Raw genomic sequence first — 23,568 nt, 5'->3', positions numbered from 1 at the left:
GTTCCCTCGTTAGCAGCGATCGCTGCGGCCTCCGACAGCCCTCTCCAATCTCCCCTCTCTTCACCCCCTTTGCTACCTCCCTGCGTCACCACTGCCTCATCTTCACCATCGCCCTGATCCTGACCATGGAAATGGTCTCCTGAATGTTCTCTCTGCTTCTCTGAGACGCTGCCAAGTCTACCTCAACCTCTCACAATTTTAAAATTAAAAATAAAAAGCTTAGATCACACAAACTACTTAATTACAAGGGAAAAGAAGATACCTAAAACGGAGATATTACAAATAAGATGTCTCACTCATATTCTAGTACTCACTAGGTCACAAGCTTCAGAGCCAGTAACTCACAGGCTGAAGTTTCAAATCCTGTTATCAAAGAACCTTCTTCCCCCCATTCCCTCCACACTGCCTCCTAGACCCTCTGGTTCATACAGGCAGATTACTGTGGTCAAGGGGCTGTTTTGTGAGGTTACGTTCAATGGACATGAATCTGAAGTGCCCAGGACTGGCAGAGATCTTCAGAGCCGGCCTGGCTGTGTCTGTGCTCAGTCCTGTCTGACTCTTTGGGACCGCATGGACTATAGCCCACCAGGCTCCTCTGTCCATGAGATTTTCCCAGGCAAGAATGCTAGAGTGACAAGTTTTCGCTGCTGTTAGCCGATTAAAGAGGTTTTAACAATTCAATTTGCATAAACTTTAATGTGAAAGAAATCTATTTCTATAATCCACATGTTTAGTATTTTAATATGCTCTTCCTCTTAAGGCTTGATTTTGATGAAGGCAGGGGAGTGAATGTGGTTATTATGTAGTATGTATCCAGAACATGATTTCTACAACATTCTAAAGAGAAGACTGCTTCTCTTTAGGGTGCCTAACCCTATATTGTATGGCAGTGACTCAAAGGGATATTTTAAATGTTCAAGTAAAATACTACAAAGCCTGTTAGGTACTACCCTAATACTCATAAGTAGTCTGGACCTGACTACTTAATGAAATCAACAATGAGGTATTTCTTCTGGCCTAAGAGCATCATGGAGGAGGTAACAGCAACCCACTCTAGTAGTCTTGGCTGGAAAATTCCACGGACAGAGAAGCCTGATGAGGTATATAGGCCATAGGGTCACAAAGAGTCAGACATGACCTAAGCCCAAGTCCGAATACGCTGGAAGAGCGTCAAGGGGGGAACAAAAAACCCAAGACCCCAAGAGACATTATAACTAATAGCGCTTGTGACCTCTCTATCTTCAAGTGTTTCTTTCAAAGATTTTTGTTTTGGTTTAGTTAAGAAACCAGAATGATTAACCCAGAGAATAACCTCCAATATCTAATGAACTCTATTCTCCCTGAGTAGTATCTGAAAAAGTAGGTATTTGCCGAATAATATGTGTGCTGTTTTAGAGAAGAAAACGGAAGCACATTTATTTTCTACCAACCACAGCCCCAGTTCTCTTCCCACAGAGGTCACCCTGAGACTCTCCAGCCTGGGAGAAAAGCCATCTGGCTTAACACTTGATAGGAAATGAAAGACACGACGTGCTATTATGTCCATGTGGATTCCCAATAAAGACATGGGCAACGGGGAAACATATGTTATTACACACTATGAGGATATCTTAATAACGCTAGGAGACCAGGGGAAATGACAGAACTACATCATTCAAACCCCTATTTAGGGTACAGAGGGAGGCTTCAGTATATTTGTTGTCGTTTTTTTTTTTTTTTTTAAGTTAGCTAACTAGAAATCCTTTAATACTAGTTAAAACAATCTTTAAATATGTAGAGTCCTCTTTAAAAATCCATTCTCCAACCCTAGAAATGCAGATTATGGTCCTTACTGAAAGGAAGCAGGGTTCCTTAGAGAAATAGCTGATTCCAGGTCTAGGACAGGATATGAACAAGGTGAGCCTAGAACAATGTCAATGTCAGCGAGACAGCAAGGAAGCACTCAAACCACCAGTTATATAAAGATGCCAACTTGAAGAGGCCCTAATTGGGAAAGATGGCACAATTTGAGCATTAATAAGGATGGTAATGTACTGCTACTGCTAAGTCACTTCAGTCGTGTCCGATTCTGTGCGACCCCATAGAGGGCAGGTAATGTACTAGCTGTTTAGAAAACCATTTTGCTTTTCCACTGAGGTCTAAAATGTGGAACAGTAGGTAAATTTTACTATTTAGGCTTACTGATAAAATTAATCAAAATAGCTGTCCTTTTTAAACAGAACATCCCCAGCTGTAATATTATAGGCCTGTTTTCATTAGTTCATTTATTACTTTAAAAAAAAAAAAAAGCCCCACTGGTCATCACTAGAAAATTATGGAACAACTTGTTTGAAAACTGATAAAGAGAACAAAATCATATGTATTTATCATTGCCTATGTACCACTGGGTAATTAAACAGAAAGTGAGGGAAAGTTTTTCTTCATAGGGATATTCCAGCTAATAAATGAAAACTAATAGAATGTCATCATATTTCAATTCCTAATGAATTGATATCAGTAGCTGCTGATATCTCAGATAGAATCAACCAGATGTTATCTCCTTCCTGATGGAAGAACAAATGCATCAACTATAGTCTTGCAAATAAGGAATATGGAAATATAAATATAAGAAGTCCTTTGATCCAACAACTAACTTATTGGAAATACAGAGAACTGTATTAGAGCTATGCAATCAAGTTAAATCTAGTCTGTGGCCCAAAGTTATTTCTTTAAAAAAAAAAAAGTATAAAGTCTTAAAATATATACTGACCCACAGATCCTGTTGCAAATAAACTGCCAGGAAAATTAACATGAAGCAACTGAAAATCTAAATACATACTGGATATTTTATGATGTTAAGGATGTTATTTTAGATATAATAAGGACTCTTTAGAATAATACTCACAATACCATTATTTAAAAACACACACACACACACACACACACTTTAAAAACACTACCAGAAAGCTGAGATTTTTTTTTTTTTTTAAGCTGAGATTTTAGATGGTGATCTATCCCTATCTTGTGTTATCTATGCAAGGTATGAGAAATGATATATGTCCCTTTCCCAGGAATACCATTCATTGAAAAAGAGAGAGCGGAAGGGTCACTGGGAATTTTGAGAAAAGTAAAAACATATCATCAGTTTCCTTATCTTAAAAATGGCAAGTTGATAGAGAATGCCTAAGATAATGACCAATAACCACCATGGAGCGATTCCCCCAGGACGTTCTGTCAACACACCAGGAAGAATCACAGCTGGCACCAGTCCATGGTCCCAAATCCTAGCTACTATTAACTACTGCCAAGTTGGAAATCTTTCTGAATAAAGGCCTATTATTAGAAGAGCTGGGATGTCTCAACAATTTTTTTTTTAAGTACAACTATTTTTGAGTGCTGCTGCTAAGTCACTTCAGTCGTGTCCAAATCTGTGTGACCCCAGAGATGGCAGCCCACCAGGCTCCACTGTCCCTGGGATTCTCCAGGCAAGAGTACCGGAGTGGGGTGCCATTGCCTTCTCCAATGTGTGAAAGTGAAAAGTGAAAGGGAAGTCGCTCAGTCGTGTCTGACTCCTAGTGACCCCATAAACTGCAGCCCACCAGGCTCCTCTGTCCACGGGATTTTCCAGGCAAGAGTACTGGAGTGGGGTGCCATTGCATTTCTGAGTGCATTGAACCCTAAATAAAACGTACCTGTTAATTCTTACCTAATTCTGAATCTCAAAGAACAGAAAATAAAAGCGTCCTCTAAAAAGCTAGTTGGACGCATTTTAGGGACTCCCTCATGATTCTTAAATTCTCTAGGCACCACAATTTTTACAAATTTCAAGAATATCCTTTGATCTGAGGTGTATCTAGACAAAACAAGAATATCCCTTGATCTAAGGTATATCTATCTATGAAGCCCTTCTGCTTTGCTTCTACTAAAAATACGCAAAACATATGTATGTGTGTGTGTGTATATATATACACGTAATATATATATGTATGATATATACATACATATATATACATATTATTCACACACAAAACCCTTCAAAAAGCTATGAAAAACCACCAAAAGTACATCCAAACAAACACATACAATATGGGCATTATCTTCTCTGAAATACTTTTCAAAAACGGAGGTATTAAAAGTCCCACACATTCATAATATTTAGGATGAGGCTCTGATAATATCGTGCTTATTTAGCAACTTTACTGGTTTCTCAAATCCCCAAATCTCAAACTTTTTTACTAGTTCAGCGGGACAATGAATGTATTCTGAGATGTGTTTTTAAAGGGAAAATAGAAAGATATTGATAGGTAACTAATACCCTAGAAACTGAGAGAGAAGGAAAACATTCTTAACTGTGTTATGTGGCAGACTGGATGGGAGGGGCGTTTGGGGAAGAATAGATGTGTGTAAGTGAACCACTGAATCTCTTTGCTATCCACCTAAAACTGTCACAAGTTACACTCCAATATAAAATTAAAAGTTAAAAAAAAAAGTTACAGTAATTGTGAAGTTATTTTTTTAAAGAGACGTACTGACCCAAAAGGAATTCTCTGAAGGTTAAAGGTTTGCTAGGCAGAACGTGTTTCCCTGTGATGAGTGCACACGACTTTGCAGGTGTCCCAAAGGGCACGCTGGGTTAGCGCATCTGATCATAGTGAAGCCTCTCCTTAAACCGCTGCTCATGCATTTCTGACTCAGGTTGACACCTGCTAACTGAGGACTTAGGAAAACTCTTCACATAAAATACTCTTTCTTGCAGAAATTCCACATACCTATCAGTGATACCAGCTAGCACCTGTGTATTTACTATAAGGTCTGAAGTTGTTTGGAAGGAATGATGCTGAAGCTGAAACTCCAGTACTTTGGCCACCTCATGCGAAGAACTGACTCATTGGCAAAGACTCATGCTGGGAGGGATTGGGGGCAAGAGGAGAAGGGGACAACAGAGGATGAGATGGCTGGATGGCATCACCGACTCGATGGACGTGAGTCTGAGTGAATTCCGGGAGTTGGTGATGGACAGGGAGGCCTGGAGTGCTGCAATTCATGGGGTCGCAAAGAGTCGGACATGACTGAGCGACTGAACTGAACTGGTTTTATCCCCATTTGATACATGAGGAAATCAAGTTAGGAACAGGCTAAATTATTTCAGTAAGGCCAGAATGAGCAGGTGACCACAATTTAAAAAACAAAACAAAAAAAAAAAAAAAACTCCATTCTAGTTTAGAACAGACACATCATCTCTATTTATCCTTTCATCTGATCTGCCCATTCCATCAACTCCAATCCCATCCACCTGGACCCATCCCAGGATCCATCATCCCTCATGTTCATGTCACCCATCACCATCCTTCCATTCAGCATTCCATACCTGTATCGAGCAGTGCATCAGGCACAGTGATGGAGACACAGAAGGGTAGTACCTAGAGGGCTTGTCCTTTTACCACGAGGCAGGCAAGATCATTTACATAAAGGACCAATGATTTTTTAAAGACACTTCCAGTGAAGATGTGTTCATTTACATAAAGGACCAATGATTTTTTAAAGACACTTCCAGTGAAGACGTGTTGCCCAAAATCATACTTAACAGGTTTGGAAAATTTAAGTATGAATAACAGAGATCATCTCAATTCTTTTACTAAAGCTTAAATATACAGGACAAGTTTTAAAAACACAGTAAACTCCATCAGCTGGCTAACTCAGTTGGTACAGCCTAAGACTTTAAAATGCAATAAGCTCTGCTATTTGTTCTACCTATACTATCACATTTTTTAAGTTTAATTTCACATGTCAAAGGAGAAGGTATATAGTCATACAGAATCAATAACTAGAGTTATCTACCATGGTTTAATAATGCAAGTTTAAGATACACAAATGTGGAGAGGCACATATTATCTATTTGTAATACTTTTTAAGTGAATCAAAAGTTCAGCCATCTAGATTTTCATATGCTATAAGGAAAACAAAATACATTCCATTCAACTATGAATCCTCTGATGACTAAGCAACTCATGAATATGTCTCAACAACAGTGAAAAAAGCAGCAAACACTAGAAATGCGGAGAAGGCATCATATAGGGGGCATGTGGCGATCTCCTTGTGAAGCGAAATCAGACCTACCGTAGTGTCGTTGCTGGTAACATAAACCAGGACATCAGAGGAGTTCCTGCCATTGATATATCGGTAGCAGTTCCAAACACAGCTAATCAAGTAACCCTGCAAATAAGCAGTCATTATTAGGACCTTAATTTTCAAACTTCAGATAATTTAAAATATCACCATGGATAAAGTCACATTGCAAAACGTTTATTTACATATATTGTAAACACACATTAACTCTACTAAGCCCAAACACCTTTAAAATTACAAATTTTGGGTACAGTAACTTTCTGGCCAAAGGTGACACTACAGCCTTATTCCACCACACCATGCAGAAGGTGGTGGGGAGGACTGGGCCGAAGTAGGAGAAAATTTCCAAGAAAAGGGAGTGAAAGGAGCATTCTCTACAAATATTGATTGCCCCTCAGAGTTATAGAACAACCACTTCATTAGCCAGTTCTCATCACATTTTAACTCTGCATCATTGGGATTTTTACTCTGCATCATTATATATAATTTTATTATACAAGTCAACTTAAAAAAAAAAAGAGGTTCATAGCATGTCAATCTGCTTCATGGTCAATAAAATTCACTAAAACATTTCCATTTTCATAATGAACTATCCAAAGAGGATCATTAAAATTCAGGTTCAAAATAAAGACATACTAGAAATAAAGCATGAGCTCATGGGAAATGTTTAAAATATGAACTCTTTGCACTTTCATTCCCATCATGGGTAATTAGATTAAAACGAAATGATTTTAAAGGCCCTTTCTAGCTTTGAAATTCTTTGATTAAAAGACGTTTAAAGATATGGAGAAAATGGAGCCTCCTACATTGCTGTTGAGAATGTAAAATGGTGCCATGTGGAGAACAGTCTGCAAGTTTATCTAAAGTTTAAATAGTTACCACATGACCTGGAGAGTTCACTCTGAGGTATATACCCAAGAGAAATGAAGACGTTATGTCCACACAAAAGCTTGTGTTATCCATAATATCAAGAGTAAAACAATCCAAGTATCTGTCAAGACTGGACAAACAAAATATTCCATTGTATGATGTTTAAACAATGGAATATTATTCAGCAAGAGAGAAACTTCTGATACACGCTACGGCACGGATGAACCTTGGAAATGTCAAAGCAGCCAGTCACAAAGGACTAAGCATTGTACGATGCCATTTACATGAAAAGTCCAGAATAGGCAAATCCACAGGGACACAAAGCAGATTCGTGGTTACCAGGAGCAGGGGATGGGGGTGAGGGAAATCCTCAAGTGGTAAAAATGTTCCAAAATTACACTGTTTAACCACTGAGCTGTGTTTATACAACTCTGTGAATATATTGAAAACCACTGGATTGTACATTTAAATGGGAGAACTTTAGGACATGTATATATATATATGAGAATATATATATATGAGAACATGATATGTGAATTATATCTCAAAGTTGCTTTACAAAAAAAGACATTTAAAGACAAATGGGGTACGTGTCAACACTTTTCAGCAGAGTGAGGTGAACATTCTGTTATGTACTCAGAAAGCTGTCTGAAACTGCATTTTGTACTTGGGGGTTATTATTTCCAGCAGTTAAACTTTCTGTGATAATGTTAAGATGAAAATGTTATTTATTGTGTAATGCTATTTTAGTAAAATATTTTCTGAATGGCAATACTGTGAAACCAGAGAACAATGAGAAAGAGATGGAAAGGGTATTTTTCTTGAACGTTGTACACACAGTATGTTCAATTTACATGTAAACCCAACAATGTTCTTGCTTCTCCATAAAACAAAAACAAATAAAAAACCCTAGACTCATTGAGAATTTTAACACAAATCAAAAAGGTATTTTTCTTGAACATTGTACACACAGTATATTCAATTTACATGTAAACCCAACAATGTTCTTGCTTCTCCATAAAACAAAAACAAACAAAAAACCCTAGACTCATTGAGAATTTTAACATAAATAAAAAAGGAATGCTTAAACATTTTCTGTTGTGTCCTGTGCAAGAAGTTGTCCGCTATTTTAGCAGTGAACAGAAGGTTCTTTTTAAGGCAAGAACTCTTTCTGACATGAGGCCTCCAAAATGATGAATCTCCAACTGAAGGTTAAACCTGGAGGGGAAGTACTTAGTGTCTGGGGCCTCTGCACTCTTGGGGGCCCCTTGCAACGCTTGGAACACACACTCACTCAACACTCCCATAGGAGAAAAATTGGCCTGATGTCTCTAAAACCCCAATAACTTACTTCAGTAAACTTACTTCCGTTGGACATTTCTGTAATCTTGATTAAAGAATTAAATATTTGGAGTGCAGTGGATACGAATCTGCCTGCCAATGCAGGGGACACAGGTTTGATCCCTGGTCCGGCAAGATTTCACATGGCGCAGAGCAACTAAGCCCATGCACCACAAGCACTGAGCCCATGACCTAGAGCCCACAGGCTGCAACTCCTGAGCCTGCCAGCTGTAACCACTGAAGACCGTGCACCTAGAACTTGGGCTTCGCAACCAGAGAAGCCACCACAATGATAAGAACATGCATGGCAACAAAGAGTAGCCCCAGCTCACCGTAACTAGAGAAAGCCCGTGAAAAGCAGTAAGACCCGGCACAGCCAAAAGTTTACTAAAAAATTAAAATGTTAAAAAAGAAGTGAACTTGCACTGACAGGATTAAGTACACCCGTCGTTTATTTGGAGAGCTAGGTGGTAAGCGTTGTTACTTGCCAACCAAGGACAAAGTGAAACTGACTCAAGTCCTACTTGGGCTCCCAGGGACCACTAGCAATAAAACTTACTGAAGAGTCTAACAGTGAATTTAGGTTGTGAGAGCTACTGATCAGGCAAACGGATATGTGAAAGCACAAAACACAGATGTATTCACATTTTCTTTTTAACAATTACTGAGTCTCCACAAGGGAGAAGAAAATGAAGGTAGGATCTGTGTTCTCAAGGAAATGCAACCTGGTTAGTAGAGAACACATAAACACAGTTATTATCATAATTATTACGTGTAACACATCACTCACAGGTTGGAGACAGTGCTGTGGACAATTTGTATGAAGCCTTTTATTAGATCACTATGATTTGCAACTGATAAAAGCACGACACCTACACCATCACCTAAGATGTGGCCTGGCACACAGGGGCTTTACTGGATAAGTGTGTGAATGATGCACCTTCCCATCAGCTCATTTAACCTCACTGTCCCCCTACAGAATGTTTCCGTAGCTATCACTGCTGTTAAGTAAAGGAAGAAACCGAGGCTCTGGTCACACAACTGGAGACAGCAGTGACTGAAGCTAAATCTAGGTCCTCTGACTCAAAATCTCAAGTAAGCGTTTCCAATAAAAATGTCAATGGCTACACAATAAAAATGCATTTTTAAAGAGCAGTTTTTGGGCAATGGCACAGGGTAGCTTGGTCAGATTAACCTTCTTGCAGGTAAAAATGAGAAAATCTGGAATTAATAGACACAGATTATATAGGAAGGCATGGCTGAAGGGCTTCAATAGGGCAGAAGCTAAAGAGGAATCCAGCCTTCAGTGACAAAGCTCAAGGGGTGGGATTTGACAGTCCGAAGCCTCATGCCAGGGGTGGTCTGGGGCTGACTGAGCAGTCAGCAATCTGGGGTGTGGGGGCAGGAGCTGCAGGGGTGGTAAGCCTCAACATCCGTCTATAAAATTCACCCAAATCCTCACCACTAAACCATACGTGCAATATCAAAAAAATGCAGAGTGTGCTCTATGGACAGAAAATGCAGACCTAAGTGACTTTCAATGAATCATTTTCTTTCTACTTGTCTTCAACAAATTGCTATGACTCTGCTCCTGAAACGCAGCTTATTCAAGCTCACTGAGGCCTGATTTTTAAAGAACCGGGTAACTTTACGCCTAATCAAAGACAATGAAAGATACTCAGAATTAAAACGTCAAAGTCTAACCTGGGAATTTTCTACTTAGTAGCACTCAAGTTCCAATAATTATGATGTTTTTATTACCAGATTTACAAAGACAAAAAAAGCTAGAGGCCACTCAGTTGCTGAAGGTGAGGGAAATGTGGCTGCAGGGAGTGTTGAGTCATTCAACTTTAGGGGAGGGCAATCTGATAACCTACAGAAAACCTTCAAATTATGCACAGCCTTCTAATTTCAAGAAATACATCTTGAGGAAATAAATGTGTAAGTATACAAAAGATACATTTAATTTAATATATTCATTGCAGTACTATTTAGAAGTAAAAAAGTAGAAACTATCTCAATGTCCAAAAACAACTAATATATAAAACTGCTAAGTTTATCTAATACATTGTTACAGAATATAATGTTCAAAGTTTATTACATTTTAAAATACATATGACAAAAAAACCCCACAAAATTCTGTAAAGCAATTACCCTTCAACTAAAAAAATTTTGAAAAGTTAAATGTGGAAAAAAATATTTTTTAAAAATCACATTACAAAGGAATGTATACTGAGACATAGTAATGGATGCTATGGTACATAATACACACAGCATAAATGCACAACATTCATTTATTCACATCCAAACAGATTTCAGAATAACCTCGAGTTGGCCTGTGTTAAGTTTGGTGAGTGTTTATTTCTGTCATACAGATAAGAGAAGGAACAAAACTGTTAAGAATTCAAAAAGCAGTTCAGAAATCTAAAGCAAGATAATAAACAGACAGAAATTTGCCTACTTCTGTGGCATTCACGAATACATTCAATAATATTTAGAACATAAGTAAAATCTTCATGCTTACCTTAAAAGCCAAGATAATGCTGATGAACAGAAGAATAATGAGGACCAAACAGGTAGGATTCACTGACATGATATCATCTTTGTAAGGAAAATCAGGAGGCTGCAAAAGAGAAGAGTCTTATTGGCAAATCTCATTAATTATCAAGCACAACAATGAGACGAAGCACAATCGAAAATAAATAACTTTTAAAAATAAAAACTAAAATAAAATACTGCCTTCTTTATAGAGCATTTTTGCTGATGCTACTTCTCAAAGAGCAGAATCTTGTATTAATAGGTATTTACAGCATTAAAAAGAATCAAAACTATTACATACAGAATGGATAGACAAGGTCCTGTTGTATAGCACAGGGGACTATATTCAATAACCTGTGATATTAGAAATAGGAAAATATTCTTTTGTGATATTGGATACAGGAAAATATTCTTTTCCTATAATGGAAAAGAATATTTAAAAAAGGAATTCTGTATGTGCATAACTGAGTCACTGTGCTGAATAATAGCAGATGGGCAGACTGTAAATCAAGTATACTTCAATAAAAAAATTTTTTAGTAAAAAGAATGTATATCTATGTATAACAATTCCTTCACTGTACAGCAGAAATTAACACTGTAAATTACCATTATAAATAAACTATACTTGCGTTAAAAAAAAAAGTCCTACCATCTGACCAAATTGATTCACTATCAGGGCAAAGGAAACCCTTTTAGGAGGACTTAAATCTGCTACTATATATAGTTCCTGGGAATGACAGGACATCACCATAAACCATGTGCTCAGCACAGATCAACGCTCTCATGGTAATCGGCTTAGACAGCGTATGTGGAAGGCAGCTCCGTGTGTGGTCACCCTTCATCTCTCCCCGTCACCCAATACTGTGTGTTTGCATCCCACTTCAGCAGTAATCTGAGACTCAACAAAGGAGAAAACTCGTGACTCATGTGGCTGGCCCTCTCCAGGGGGACCCTCACCCACCGGTTTTCAAAGTCCCCTTCCATTCTGGCAAAATACCTAAGAAATAAAATCTAAGTCATTCCTTGTGATCAGCTCATCAAAAGGGCCCTTGCCCCTTGGAACCTAAAAGGGCTGTCTGTAGTACTGATCTCAAAGGGTTAAGAAGAAAATAAATGGATGTTGTTTACAAGACCAACATGAAATCTTAGTTTCCAGAAACATGGGGGGCGGGGGCGGTATGTGTGGGAAATGGGATTAAAGTGGGTGAGACCTTTTCCACAAATATCTTTTACACTCTTTACCCCACAAATCTGAACGTGGTTTCTATATCCAGTTAAGACCTATAAAACACATGCACAGCTTACTTTATCTGTGTTTTACAAGGCTCCACATGAAAAGAGCAGGCACTGGGACTTCTCTCCATCAGCCTTCTCAGACAAGTCTCCCAGACTCACTGTATCTCAACTTGTCAACAAGAGCCGCAGTATCGGGGCAAGTCTGACGCCCCCTTTCACTGCTGACTGCCGCTTAGGCACTGTGATAACCCGGAGCCCTGGCTCGTTCCGCCCACACGGATCTTCAAGAAGGACGTTCAGAAAATACCTACTTGTATAATTTGGTTTATACTTACACATAAGAAGTAGATAGTGATTCTCTAAACTGATACTAGGATCACCGTCAGCGTCGCTAACGTTTTTTACAAGTGAGTACAGAGTGCACGATGCGTGCGTGACAGGAAGCCTGGGGAGCATCAGGAGTGCTCTAAATGCCTGCCTTTCTCCTCCTTATAAACCTTACAGAGGTCAGAACTACAGTCACGACTTGCCTCAATGTCCTCTACCTCATGACACACCTTCCCAACCCCCTCACGTGGCGGGCTACGCGGCAATCCTATTTCCTCCACAATTCCCAGGTGACACTAGGAGCTCAGTGCCAGACGATCACTACAGAGTCAAGCCCAAGTCCTTACAGGGAGTGGTAGTTCTACAACCTGCGGGTCACGTGGAAACCCCCTCACGCAGAAACACTGGGCTGTTATCACAAGAAATAATATGTTAAGTTAGCTCATGGGAAAACACCAAAATTTCCTTGACACTACACTCTATGAAAACACAGACCTGTTTTCTAAGAAGCAGAAAGAAGCTATTTCCTACAGCAATGACCACCTGATACTCTAGAGGCTTTTCATACGTGGTCCACTGAGCACTAGCCACGTGATCCAGGCAGGCCCCCGAAAGATCAGGAACTCCTGTTGCCACACTTCTGGCCTGCCTCCCTCCCCGCCATGTCTCTTTTCCACTGACCTTCTTGACCTGTTACCACATCAAACCCCTAGTCTTGTATCTTCATCCCAGTAAACAACCTGCTTCTTCCCCCATGCTCAGACACTACTATTACAACCTCTAAAGACTGAACATTCTCTCCATTTAAAACATTTTTGATTTTGAAGAAATTACATTTTCATATACATTTTAATTTAAAACACAACAATTTTAAAACGTGAAGGCATGGATGTATTCTAACCTCACACCCTCCATGAGCTTCTTAATAGCAAGCCACCCATATTCACTCATAAGGTCACAAAGGACATTTAATAGAAAACCAGCCTCAAAAAGAAGCTGGAGGAAGAAAGGGGTTCTACAGTCAAATTAAGTGTGAGAACCAGTGTATATCAAGTTTCCCATGTATTTTCCATACACAGCAGAGGCAAAAAGCTACCCTCTGCTGATAACTGAGCAAATTGCATTTTACAAAACTAGACAATTAGTAAGCAGCTTGTAAATTAGGTAGGTACCTCTAATACGGTCATCACCACTGATCTACCTCAGGGGGTTAAGTTTTCTCAAAAAGCATTCTGCTGCTGCTAAGTCGCTTCAGTCGTGTCCAACTCTGTGCGACCCCACAGATGGCAGCCCACCAGGTTCCCCCATCCCTGGGATTCTCCAGGCAAGAACACTGGAGTGGGTGAAAAGCATTCTAAGAAATTTAAAAATCTTTATTCGAAAATCTCTAATCTCAGATCCAAGTTAAAAATTCACAAATTATTATGTGTATGTTTATCTCTTACTTCCTTTTTATCCCGATCCTGACCAAAGATAGGGATGTCTCTTGGATGTCACGAAGAGACATTGCGATTTTGAAGGTCACATACCAGCTGTCGTATGTATTCCTGGATGGAGTTTGGATAAACAAGTACGGTGACCGCAACCAAGGTGTTGAGGGCAAAATCAAAGATCTGGTAGCAGAAGAATGGGATGATCCAGGCTGCGCGTTGCTGAACAGAAGAGAGAAGAGTGTGTTAGTATGCTTGGTATTACAAAACATTATTTTAATTCAGAGAAATCTTAATATGAAGGGAAATGGAGAAGTATAAATACATTAAGGCAGGTCAAGATGGCAACTTGATAAACCACACAAAAGCCTCCAGTGAATGATTCTGAGACTATAACATTGGTTTTCCATGTAACATTAACAAGAGATTTAAACTTCCAAAGATTCCTACAGGCAACTGGGAACAACCATAACTTACTTCTTACAGACGGCAGCACAGATAACACGTGTAAGAGATGGAGGAAAAGGCCCAGGACCTTGTTTCCAAGCTGCTTACCTTGTATGCGCCGTACGTAGCCATGGCACAGATAAGGATCATGAGAACAGAAATCGCGATGGCAATGCACATGTCTGTCAAAAGTTTTTTAAGAAAGAAAGAAAATCAGTTGTAGCTCCACTGTTTTAACATTTTTTAGTCATTCTTCAAAGGCATTTTGTTTATAAACCAATTACAGACAAGAACTTTATACTAAGTACATCACCAGCGTTCCTTTGGAATTTAACAAGATGATAACGGAAGCAAAGTGCCTGAAAGATGTCCTCCTTAAATCGTGTTTATACGTCTATATAAAATATCTGTGTCGGTCGCTCAGTGGTGTTTGACTCTATTTATAGATATATTAAATCTATTTAACATATTTAATAGATATTATATATATATTTAACAGATATTAAATATATCTACATCTGTATTAAATATATATATATAAACATATCTGTATATATTAAATAGTTTGGTCTTCTGGTCCACTGAATTATATACCTAAAAACGGAGGTATTCTTTTAACAAATAGGTATCTAACTTGTATTTTACAATCTCATGTGTCTCGGACCCCTATTAAAACTTCGCACAGGCTTCCTATCTCACTCAAAAACCTCAATTTCTTGTCAAGGCCTGTATGTCTGTGTTCAGTCTAGAACCTGCCGGCCTCTCTCATCTCCTCCCACGTTTTCTTCTGCTTACCCTAATCCAGCCGTATCACCGAGTTCACTGAACACAGCAGAATCACCCCATTTCAGGGCCTCACACTGGCCCTGTAATGTGTTGTATTTTCACACGATCAGCTTTTGCCTTTACAATCACTCAGGTCTTGGCGCAACACCTCCAGGAGATCTTCCCTGGTCATCCTGGCTAACGTGGCCTCCCAGTCATGCCCACACGACTGCTGTATTTTCTTGACAGAACACATCACTACCGTCTTACTTATATTTGGTGCTTATGGACTGTCTCTCTTCCTCTGCTAGAGGAACCTTCCTGACAAAAATGAGTCTCTATGTCTCGTTCACTACTGCATGGAGAAGGTGGCATGCCACACGTGGGCACTGAGCCCTTGAACTGCAGTCAATCTAAAATAAGATGTGTTCTAAGACTGACATGTCCTCCAGATTTCAAGGCCTTAGTATACAAAAAATTAAACTATCTCGTTGATCATTTTTATCCTGATGACAAGGTGAAGTAATATTAGGGATATACTGAGTTAAATATATTATTAAAGGCAATCACCTATTTGAGTTACCTTTTTAAATGAGGCTACTAAGAAATTTAAAATGACTTATGTACTTGCACTGTATTTCTGCTGAACAGTGCAACTGTAAAGCCTATATCCCAGTAGGCACAAACTGAAGACTGACTCAAGAGGTCGTGTCACCGTATTTTTAAGAGATTCTGATAAGAAGCACAACAAGGCTGGGTTTCTGAAGATAACATGTAGGGTTATCATCAGGCTAAGAGAATACAAAAAACCCTCGCAGTAAAGTTATCTGCATAGTGCTGTCAGTTTCCAAGGCATTTTCACAGATATCTCACTGAGTCTTCCTAACTCTAAGGTAGAGGTTACTGTGCCCAATGAAGAGATTATGAAACCAGGGCTCAGAGGTTACGTAACTTGCTGAGATGGCATCTGCATCAAAAGGCTAAAAACTATGACTAATCCTGCTCTTATGATTTCAAATCTCTGACTCTACTATTCTATGCTGTTTCTCCTTAAGCTTTTAAATACTAACCAAATGAACCAATTTAGGCTGCCATTTCCTACAGGTATTTCTCCAAAGCAAAGCATTCCAGTTTTAGAACCACCTGCTCTATTATCCTCAGCTTCAGCGATGAGAGGGTATTTCAAGCAGGAGGTTTACAAACAGAAGTACAAGGTCAAAGTACTTTCTGTGAGAGAACACAGATAAATCGGGACTTCCCTGGCAGTCCAGTGGTTAAGATTCTGCACTTCCAACGCAGCGAGGGGCAGGTTCATTCCCTCATTAGGGCACTAGATCCCACATGCACCAGGGCCCAGCCCAAAAAAGTAAAAACAAAAAAAGCAGATATATAGGGTTTCCCTGGTGGCTCACATGGTAAAGAATCTGTCTACAATGCGGAGACCTGGGTTCGATCCCTGGATCGGGAAGATCCCTTGGAGAAGAGAATCGCAACCCACACCAGGATTCTTGCCTGGAGAATTCCATGGACAGAGGAGCCTGGCGGGCTACAGTCCATGGGGTCGCAAAGAGTCAGACACGACTGAGTGACTAACACAGACATAGATATAATACAATAAATTAATAATAAAGCTGATGATTTTATTCATGGAGTAAAACTTTGTAAGAGAATCAAAAGATGATGGGACTTCCCTTGAGGTCCAGTGGTTAAGAATCCGCCTGCCAATGCAGGACACAGGTTCAATCCCTAGTCCCAGAAGATTCCACATGCCATGGAGCAACTAAGCCCCTGCACCACAACCACTGAGCCCACGTGCCCTAGAGCCCATGTCCTGCAACGAGGGACGCCACCACAGTGAGAAGCCCACACGCCACAACCAGAGCGTGGCCTCGCACTCCACAAGGAGAAAAAGCCTGCAGGCAGCCCGAAGACCAGCACAGCCAAATAAATACATTAATTAATGTTTTAAAAACAGATGATGAATACTGGTCAGTACCTAAAGAGTATGATTTCTGTTAGGATACACGTATTTACTTTATAACTTTAATGCTAAATGACATCACCTTCCCCTGTCACGCGGCAAGAGGTACCAACAGGGCATTTCATGTAAGCCTCCTAGTCTTCTCGCCAGGCCAAGTAACCTGGCCAAGACTGCCCAGCTACCAGGTGGTGGATGAGATACTCTAGCCAAGAAAGTCTACCTCCAGAAGCAACGCTCTTCGTGCTACCCAGCTGGGAAGGAGATAGAGCAAGTGCAGTGGTGGAGGTCAGGCCTGCGAATCCAGAGCCTCCCTAAGAGGAGCTGGACATCCTTTATTACATGCAGAGCGTGTTAGAACCTGTGGCAATCTCTGAAACTTGAACTCGGGCAGAAGTTCACTATTTTCTTGTTTGCCTTACTTTAACAGTTTTTAAATTCTGTACAAATATCTTCTATAATGAGAAAAATTAATTTTATAAAAGCCAACCCATTGTGGGATACTCTTTGACTCCCTCATGCATCTTAAAAAAAACAGAGATAAACAATTAAACTCAAGGCTTTATTAAAAAAATAATATCAATGACCTTTATATTAACATAATTTATGTAAGGTTATAATAGGTTATAATACAATTTATATAAGTTATCTCTATGTTAACATTAGACATATCAATGTTAATATAGAAAAATTAAAATCTTGAATATTTTTGTCTTATTCTGTCTAAAAAGAAAACCACTCCAGGACTAAATCTCACATAATCATTAAAAATTTTTTTAATTTCCATCCTTCTCAGAAATATAAAACTCAGGAGAAATTTAAACGGCATAAATAAAATTAAAGTCATACAGTATCCTATCACCACTCACAATGAGAAAACAGAAAAATGTTAATTTGAGGTAAGGAAATTTTCAAAATTCTATTCCTATAAAAGTAACTATACTAACCACACTGAACAGAATGAATAAATCCCAAGCATATGACACAGCTTAGGTAGGATCAAAGTGTAAGTCAAATAAAAACGCAGAGCAGATAAGATAAAACAGGCGAATAAATCTCATATCTCCTAGCAGTCTAGAGGAGAAGTCAACGCCTCTGAAATAAGGTGTAGCATACCGTGGCAAACACCAGTTACTCTGAAGAATTAAAATTCATAAATATGTCGACAGGAAAATGAGGAACAGGTTCTAATAACAAGGATTTTTACAACCAGTAACCTACTGGTCAGTGGCAGAAATGCCCTTTACTCATTCTGTGCACAGCACACCCGCCGGGCAGATCACACTGCCCTCAGCTGCTTCCTACATTAAATTCCTGGCTTAATGATGCCATGCTCGTTTGAAAAGGTTCAGAAGAAAAGCTACACCACAGGCCACAAAAGGCATAATTAGAAAACATTTCCTGATACTTAGCCAATCACTCAAACAGAAAAGGAGTTTCCGGAAATGCCTTTGTTAAAGTTAACCTAGTTCTCATTCTACTCTCCCTTTGGATTTCTCCCTTTGCCTTTCTTGGATTTGTTTTCTTTCCATAAAACTGGTAGCTAAGTAGATGACTACCTGATTTACACTTGTATTCTTACCTGCAGTCTTAGGGCTCACTTTTCTCTAATTTTTGGCCACATTTCTGGCTTCTGAAAACAATATTTGAGGTATATTTTCACAATTAAGTCTAGAAGAGAATTCTTTTCAGATGCATTCACACACACACACACACACACACACACACAAAGTCCTCATCCAGTTCTCTGCCCCCAGCAGGCAGACTCATATGGGCCATCATCAACAGGCCTGCATTACCCTTTGGCATCAGTTGAGTTCAGCTGAGGAACCCGGACAAGGGATTGGAGAGAATAAGAGGCTGCCCCTTGCTGTGAGGCGGCCTCGGGTTGGCTCTGACCCAAAGATAGCTCTGTGCTCCCTAGAAAGGGGTCAAGGCTCCTTCATATCTAGGGACAGTTAACAGCTGGCCTTGATCAAGCAAATGACATCACCACCCCTAGTGGTCTTCTTAGACCTATATCTCTGTAAAAAGATCTTGAAAATAAATATTCACTGAATTACCTTTTTAAAAAAATAAGACCGCTGTCAAGACGTAGAATATACAATCTTTTGAGCCATGTGATTTAAAGGATTAGAAAGATGAAAAGGGTGGAAGGGTGGGAAGGTAGATGAATGAAAACAAAGGGCAACAATCGTTCCTATGGCTCCAATTCCTCTGCTGTTGCATCTGTACGTCTATTTCCTCAAAACATTGGGATGTCACGCACTAGTGGACTGACTGCCCAGCTGGTTTGGGGGTTTGTTAATAGCAGAAAGGCAGCCTTGGCCTTTTCCAACGTAGTGCCAAGAGCCACAGGGAAGGCCCCAGCCGATCATTCTGTTTTTCTTTCTATTTCTTAGTTTTTATTATCAAAACTTTCAAACATACACATTACTATGTAAGTATACAGAGAGCAGTATAAAGAACCCTCAGCACCTGTTTGGTTTGGATTGTCTCATCTCTCAACACTGCACTTCTGTCCAGTCTGCCACTGGGAAAAATGTGGATTGCTTCCAGTTTTTCGTTCAGTTCAGTCGCTCAGTCGTGTCCAACTCTTTGCAACCCCATGAACCGCAGCACGAAAGGCCTCCCTGTCCATCACCAACTCACGGAGTCCACCCAAACCCATGTCCATTGAGTCGGTGATGCCATGCAACCATCTTTTCCTCTGTCGTCCCCTTCTCCTCCTGCCCTCAATCTTTGCCAGCATCAGGGTCTTTTCCAATGAGTCAGCTCTTCGCATCAGGTGGCCAAAGTATTGGAGTTTCAGCTTCAACATCAGTCCTTCCAATATTCAGGACTGATCTCCCCCAGGATGGACTGGTTGGATCTCCTTGCAGTCCAAGGGACTCTCAAGAGTCTTCTCCAACACCACAGTTCAAAAGCATCAATTCTTCAGTGCTCAGCTTTCTTTATAGTCTAACTCTCACATCCATACATGAATACTGGAAAATTGAAGGGGCATAGTGATTCACTACTGGGCTTGTAATTTCAACTTCTTTTATATCCAATAATGTGAAGACTATTTTCATGTTTCTTAGTCATAAGAATACCTTCCTTTGTGAAATATCTGTTTTTCTCTTTCTTGATTTTACACAGAACAATTTGAAGACCACCCTTTCTTCAACAAATGTTATCTTAAATGAAATGTCTATATATGGTACACAAATTCTTATTATTGTAATGGTTATTTCCTCCTCAGAAACAAATTTCTTATTATTTTATTGGTCATATATTATTTACCCAATGAATAACATTAAATTTTGGGCTTCCCTGTAGCTCAAATGGTAAAGAATCTGCCTGCAATGCAGGAGACCCAGGTTCGATCCCTGGGTTAGGAAGATCCTCTGGAGAAGGGAATGGCCATCCACTCCAATATTCTTGCTTGGAGACTCCCATAGACAGAGAAGCCTGGAAGGCTACAGTTTGTGGGGTCACAGAGTCAGACACAACTGAGTGACTACTAACACACACTAAAGTTAAGTTTGGCTTGAAAGATAACTTTGCTGCAAAATGAATCAGAAATTAATTGGGATAATCTGCTATTTGGCATTATGTTTGGCTCTGAAAGCTCCTGTTACAGTTTCTTGCCAGTCCATTAAAGTTTCAAATAAAACTGTGAAATCTGTTTATCTGAATTTTACCTGTTTGTTTGCTCCCTAATGTCCTTTTTCTGTTCCAGGGTCTAATCCAGGGTCTCATACTGCATGTTGCTGGATCTCCTTTGTTTCCTTCAATCTATGACAGTTTTCTAGTCTTTCCTAGGGTATTCCTTTTTAACCATATAAATATGGTTATGTTACAAATGTATTACACGTTTTTGTATATAAATCATGTAAAAATACAAATGTTCAAGAGCTAGCTTTTTTTTAAAAAGGAGAAATCTTAAGATCACATGGAAAAGTGAGATACACTCCTGTTTTGTCCTGGATAAAATCTTGAGATGGCTACCGCCATTCCAAAAGGCAACAACGTTAAATTGCTATTACTGTATACCAAAATTTTCAAGCACAATTCAAAGCAATTGACTGTACCCATTTAAAAGACTATTTAGTTCTATACTCCTGTATGTTAAATATAGAAAGGTTGTCAGCATGATGACCTTTGACCTACAAACATTTTTAAAAAATAAATGTACTTATTCACTTATTTATGGCTGTGCTGAGTCTCTGCTGCTGCTCGGGCATTGCTCTAGTTGTGGTGAGCCGGGGGCTACTCTCCAGCTGCCGTGTCTGTGCTTCTCACTGACATGGCCTCTCTTGTTGCAGAGCAAGGCTCAGCAGTTCTGGTGCACAGGCTTAGGTGGATCCACAGCATATGAGATCTTGTCAGTTCAGGGATCGAACCCATGTCTCCTGCATTGGCAGGTGGATTCTTCATTACTGAGCCACCAGGAAGTCCCTGCAAACTTCTTTTTAAACAGAGATCAAAACATATGAAAAAGGAAATGTAAGAGGAAAGCGGTTAAGAAAAAGATTCACTCAAGTGAACGAACATTTATCCTTCTGTATCTTTTCAAGCATGTGATGTAAAACATCAGTAGATTGTCCTAAAAGTAATTATAAACCATTTGTTTCAAAGATATGAAACTGCAAATGCACTGGAATTAGTATCCAGGTTATTACAAAATAATTACTGTCATAAAGCTTTGAGTACCAGCAAGCCTTTGAAGTCAGCTAAATTAAGCCAATACTGTTAGACAGTCACTACTCAGCTTAATCTCCGGCAATTAGAACAAGGCAGGCAGTGTTACTACTTGATTCAGATACAACCGTAGCTGTATCATTTAAAGTTTCTTCTTCTAACCTCAATTACTTAGAAAAGGAATCCTGCTACTGGAAAAAGATAAATTACTTCTAAATGTCAATCAAATATTACATTTATAGCTTGCATGGTCTTTTAACTCAAGGGAAGAAAGGCAGAGAGATATTAATATTAATGGAACTCATTATCCTTTCTGGGGGAATTCACCAGAGTAACAGGATTGTCCAGAACAGAGAGAATGAGCAATGCTACAGCAGAAGTCATGTCTGTCTGACAGGTTCCGCCCCCAGGATGACATAACCCGCTGACTCCTTGGTCTCTACTCTGAAGCTCGGAGGTGGGAGAGGATGGCTATAAAGTATCTCCTGGTTTCACCTTTACGTCACTTCCAGCTCTCCTCAGGCTGCTCCTCCTGACTTCTAATGTCAGCGCTCCTACACAACCCTATCCTGCCCTTTTCTCTTATTATCTCCCTAATGTAAATATCTTTTTGAAACTTACGTCCTCAAATTTACCCCTTCCCAGACATCTGGGTTATTGATTCACATGCCCAACTACCCTTTTAATCTCTCCACTTTACTATATCTAAGTTAAGAACAGCCTATAAACCAGTGAAATATATTGAGCCCTTATTATGGCCCAGATCCCATTTGAAGCATTTTTCATGCACTAACTTAGCCACCAGAACAATCTGAGGAGGTAGATACTACAATCATCCCTATATTCAGAGGGGGAAACTAAGTCACGCAAACATCAGTAACCAGCCCAATGTTAGCCCACTTCATACACCGCAGGGTCAGGTTTCAAAGCATGGTCTCTGGCTTCAGAGCCACACTCCTAACAACTACACTAAGCCAATAAAATGCGTTGAGTTTTCCTGGCCAACGCCTTCATGAAATCAGCAGGTCTAATCCAAGGCAATGAACTGGTTTACTAGGCTTCTAAGTCACCTAGGAAGGAAATGAAGGTAGGCCAGTGACTGAGACAGACAAACTCTTCTTCATTCTGGAATGCTTGTAACAGATGTGTTGAATAAGTCAAAATAAATAAATAAGTCAGTCGAGTTTCCTGCCAGGTGTGTTCCCATCTCCAAACTCTGTCTCTCCTGAAAAGATGCAGGTCATATACTCAAGTTGGAAAGCAGGAGTCATTTTTGATTCATCCCTTTCTCTCACTGCCCACAGCAGTAACTTCTGTCCATCCCATCTTCAAACCGATCTTTCCCCATCCCCAGTGTAGCCTGGATTGCAGAGAAACACCCCCCAAACCAGTGTCCGGGCCCCTGTACTCACACACCCAGCCCACTAATGCACCTCTACTCAGCAACAAAAAGGATCTTCTGAAAACACACATCAGTTCATAACCACAAAACACGAAAAAAGACTTTCTGACTCTGAGAATAAATTTTGCAAGCCTCACCATGTCTGCTGAAGGCTCTTAGTCCATCCCTTAACGGCACCTTCAGCCATTCTCCACCTTACTCACTATGTTCCAGACACATTTTTAAAATGCATTTAAAGTTCTCCAAGGCCAGTGAGAATAAATTCGCATGACCTTTGGTCCGGGACTGTGCACAGCACTCTTCCTCTCAGTCAGCATGGACACAGCATGACCATAGTTACAAAACATTCAGGTTTCCCTGGTCTTAGGATGTGTGTGTTGGGGTGAGGGGGGATGCCTAGCCTCCTTTCTGCACACCCCACATCCGCATCCCTGTGTGCATTT

The 23,568-nt window shown here is 39.8% G+C and overlaps 1 protein-coding gene across 3 annotated transcripts in view; it reads right to left on the bottom strand.

Annotated features, from left to right (window-relative positions):
• Nucleotides 1–23,568, bottom strand: part of LAPTM4B (lysosomal protein transmembrane 4 beta) — a 62,193-nt gene that overhangs the window by 14,736 nt on the left and 23,889 nt on the right. For all 3 annotated transcript variants that reach the window (XM_070383014.1, XM_070383013.1, XM_070383012.1), the window contains exons 3-6: nucleotides 14,403–14,476; nucleotides 13,947–14,069; nucleotides 10,841–10,939; nucleotides 6,097–6,192 (exon numbers count right to left, since the gene is read on the bottom strand). In XM_070383014.1, coding sequence (XP_070239115.1) covers nucleotides 6,097–6,192; nucleotides 10,841–10,939; nucleotides 13,947–14,069; nucleotides 14,403–14,476 — 392 coding nt within the window. The remainder of the gene's footprint in view (nucleotides 1–6,096; nucleotides 6,193–10,840; nucleotides 10,940–13,946; nucleotides 14,070–14,402; nucleotides 14,477–23,568) is intronic.

The sequence above is a fragment of the Bos mutus genome, chromosome 14 (assembly GCF_027580195.1).
Source record: "Bos mutus isolate GX-2022 chromosome 14, NWIPB_WYAK_1.1, whole genome shotgun sequence".
Lineage (NCBI taxonomy): Eukaryota > Metazoa > Chordata > Mammalia > Artiodactyla > Bovidae > Bos > Bos mutus.
Note: the sequence above shows the minus strand (reverse complement) of the source record. Positions and strands in the feature narration are given on the sequence as shown.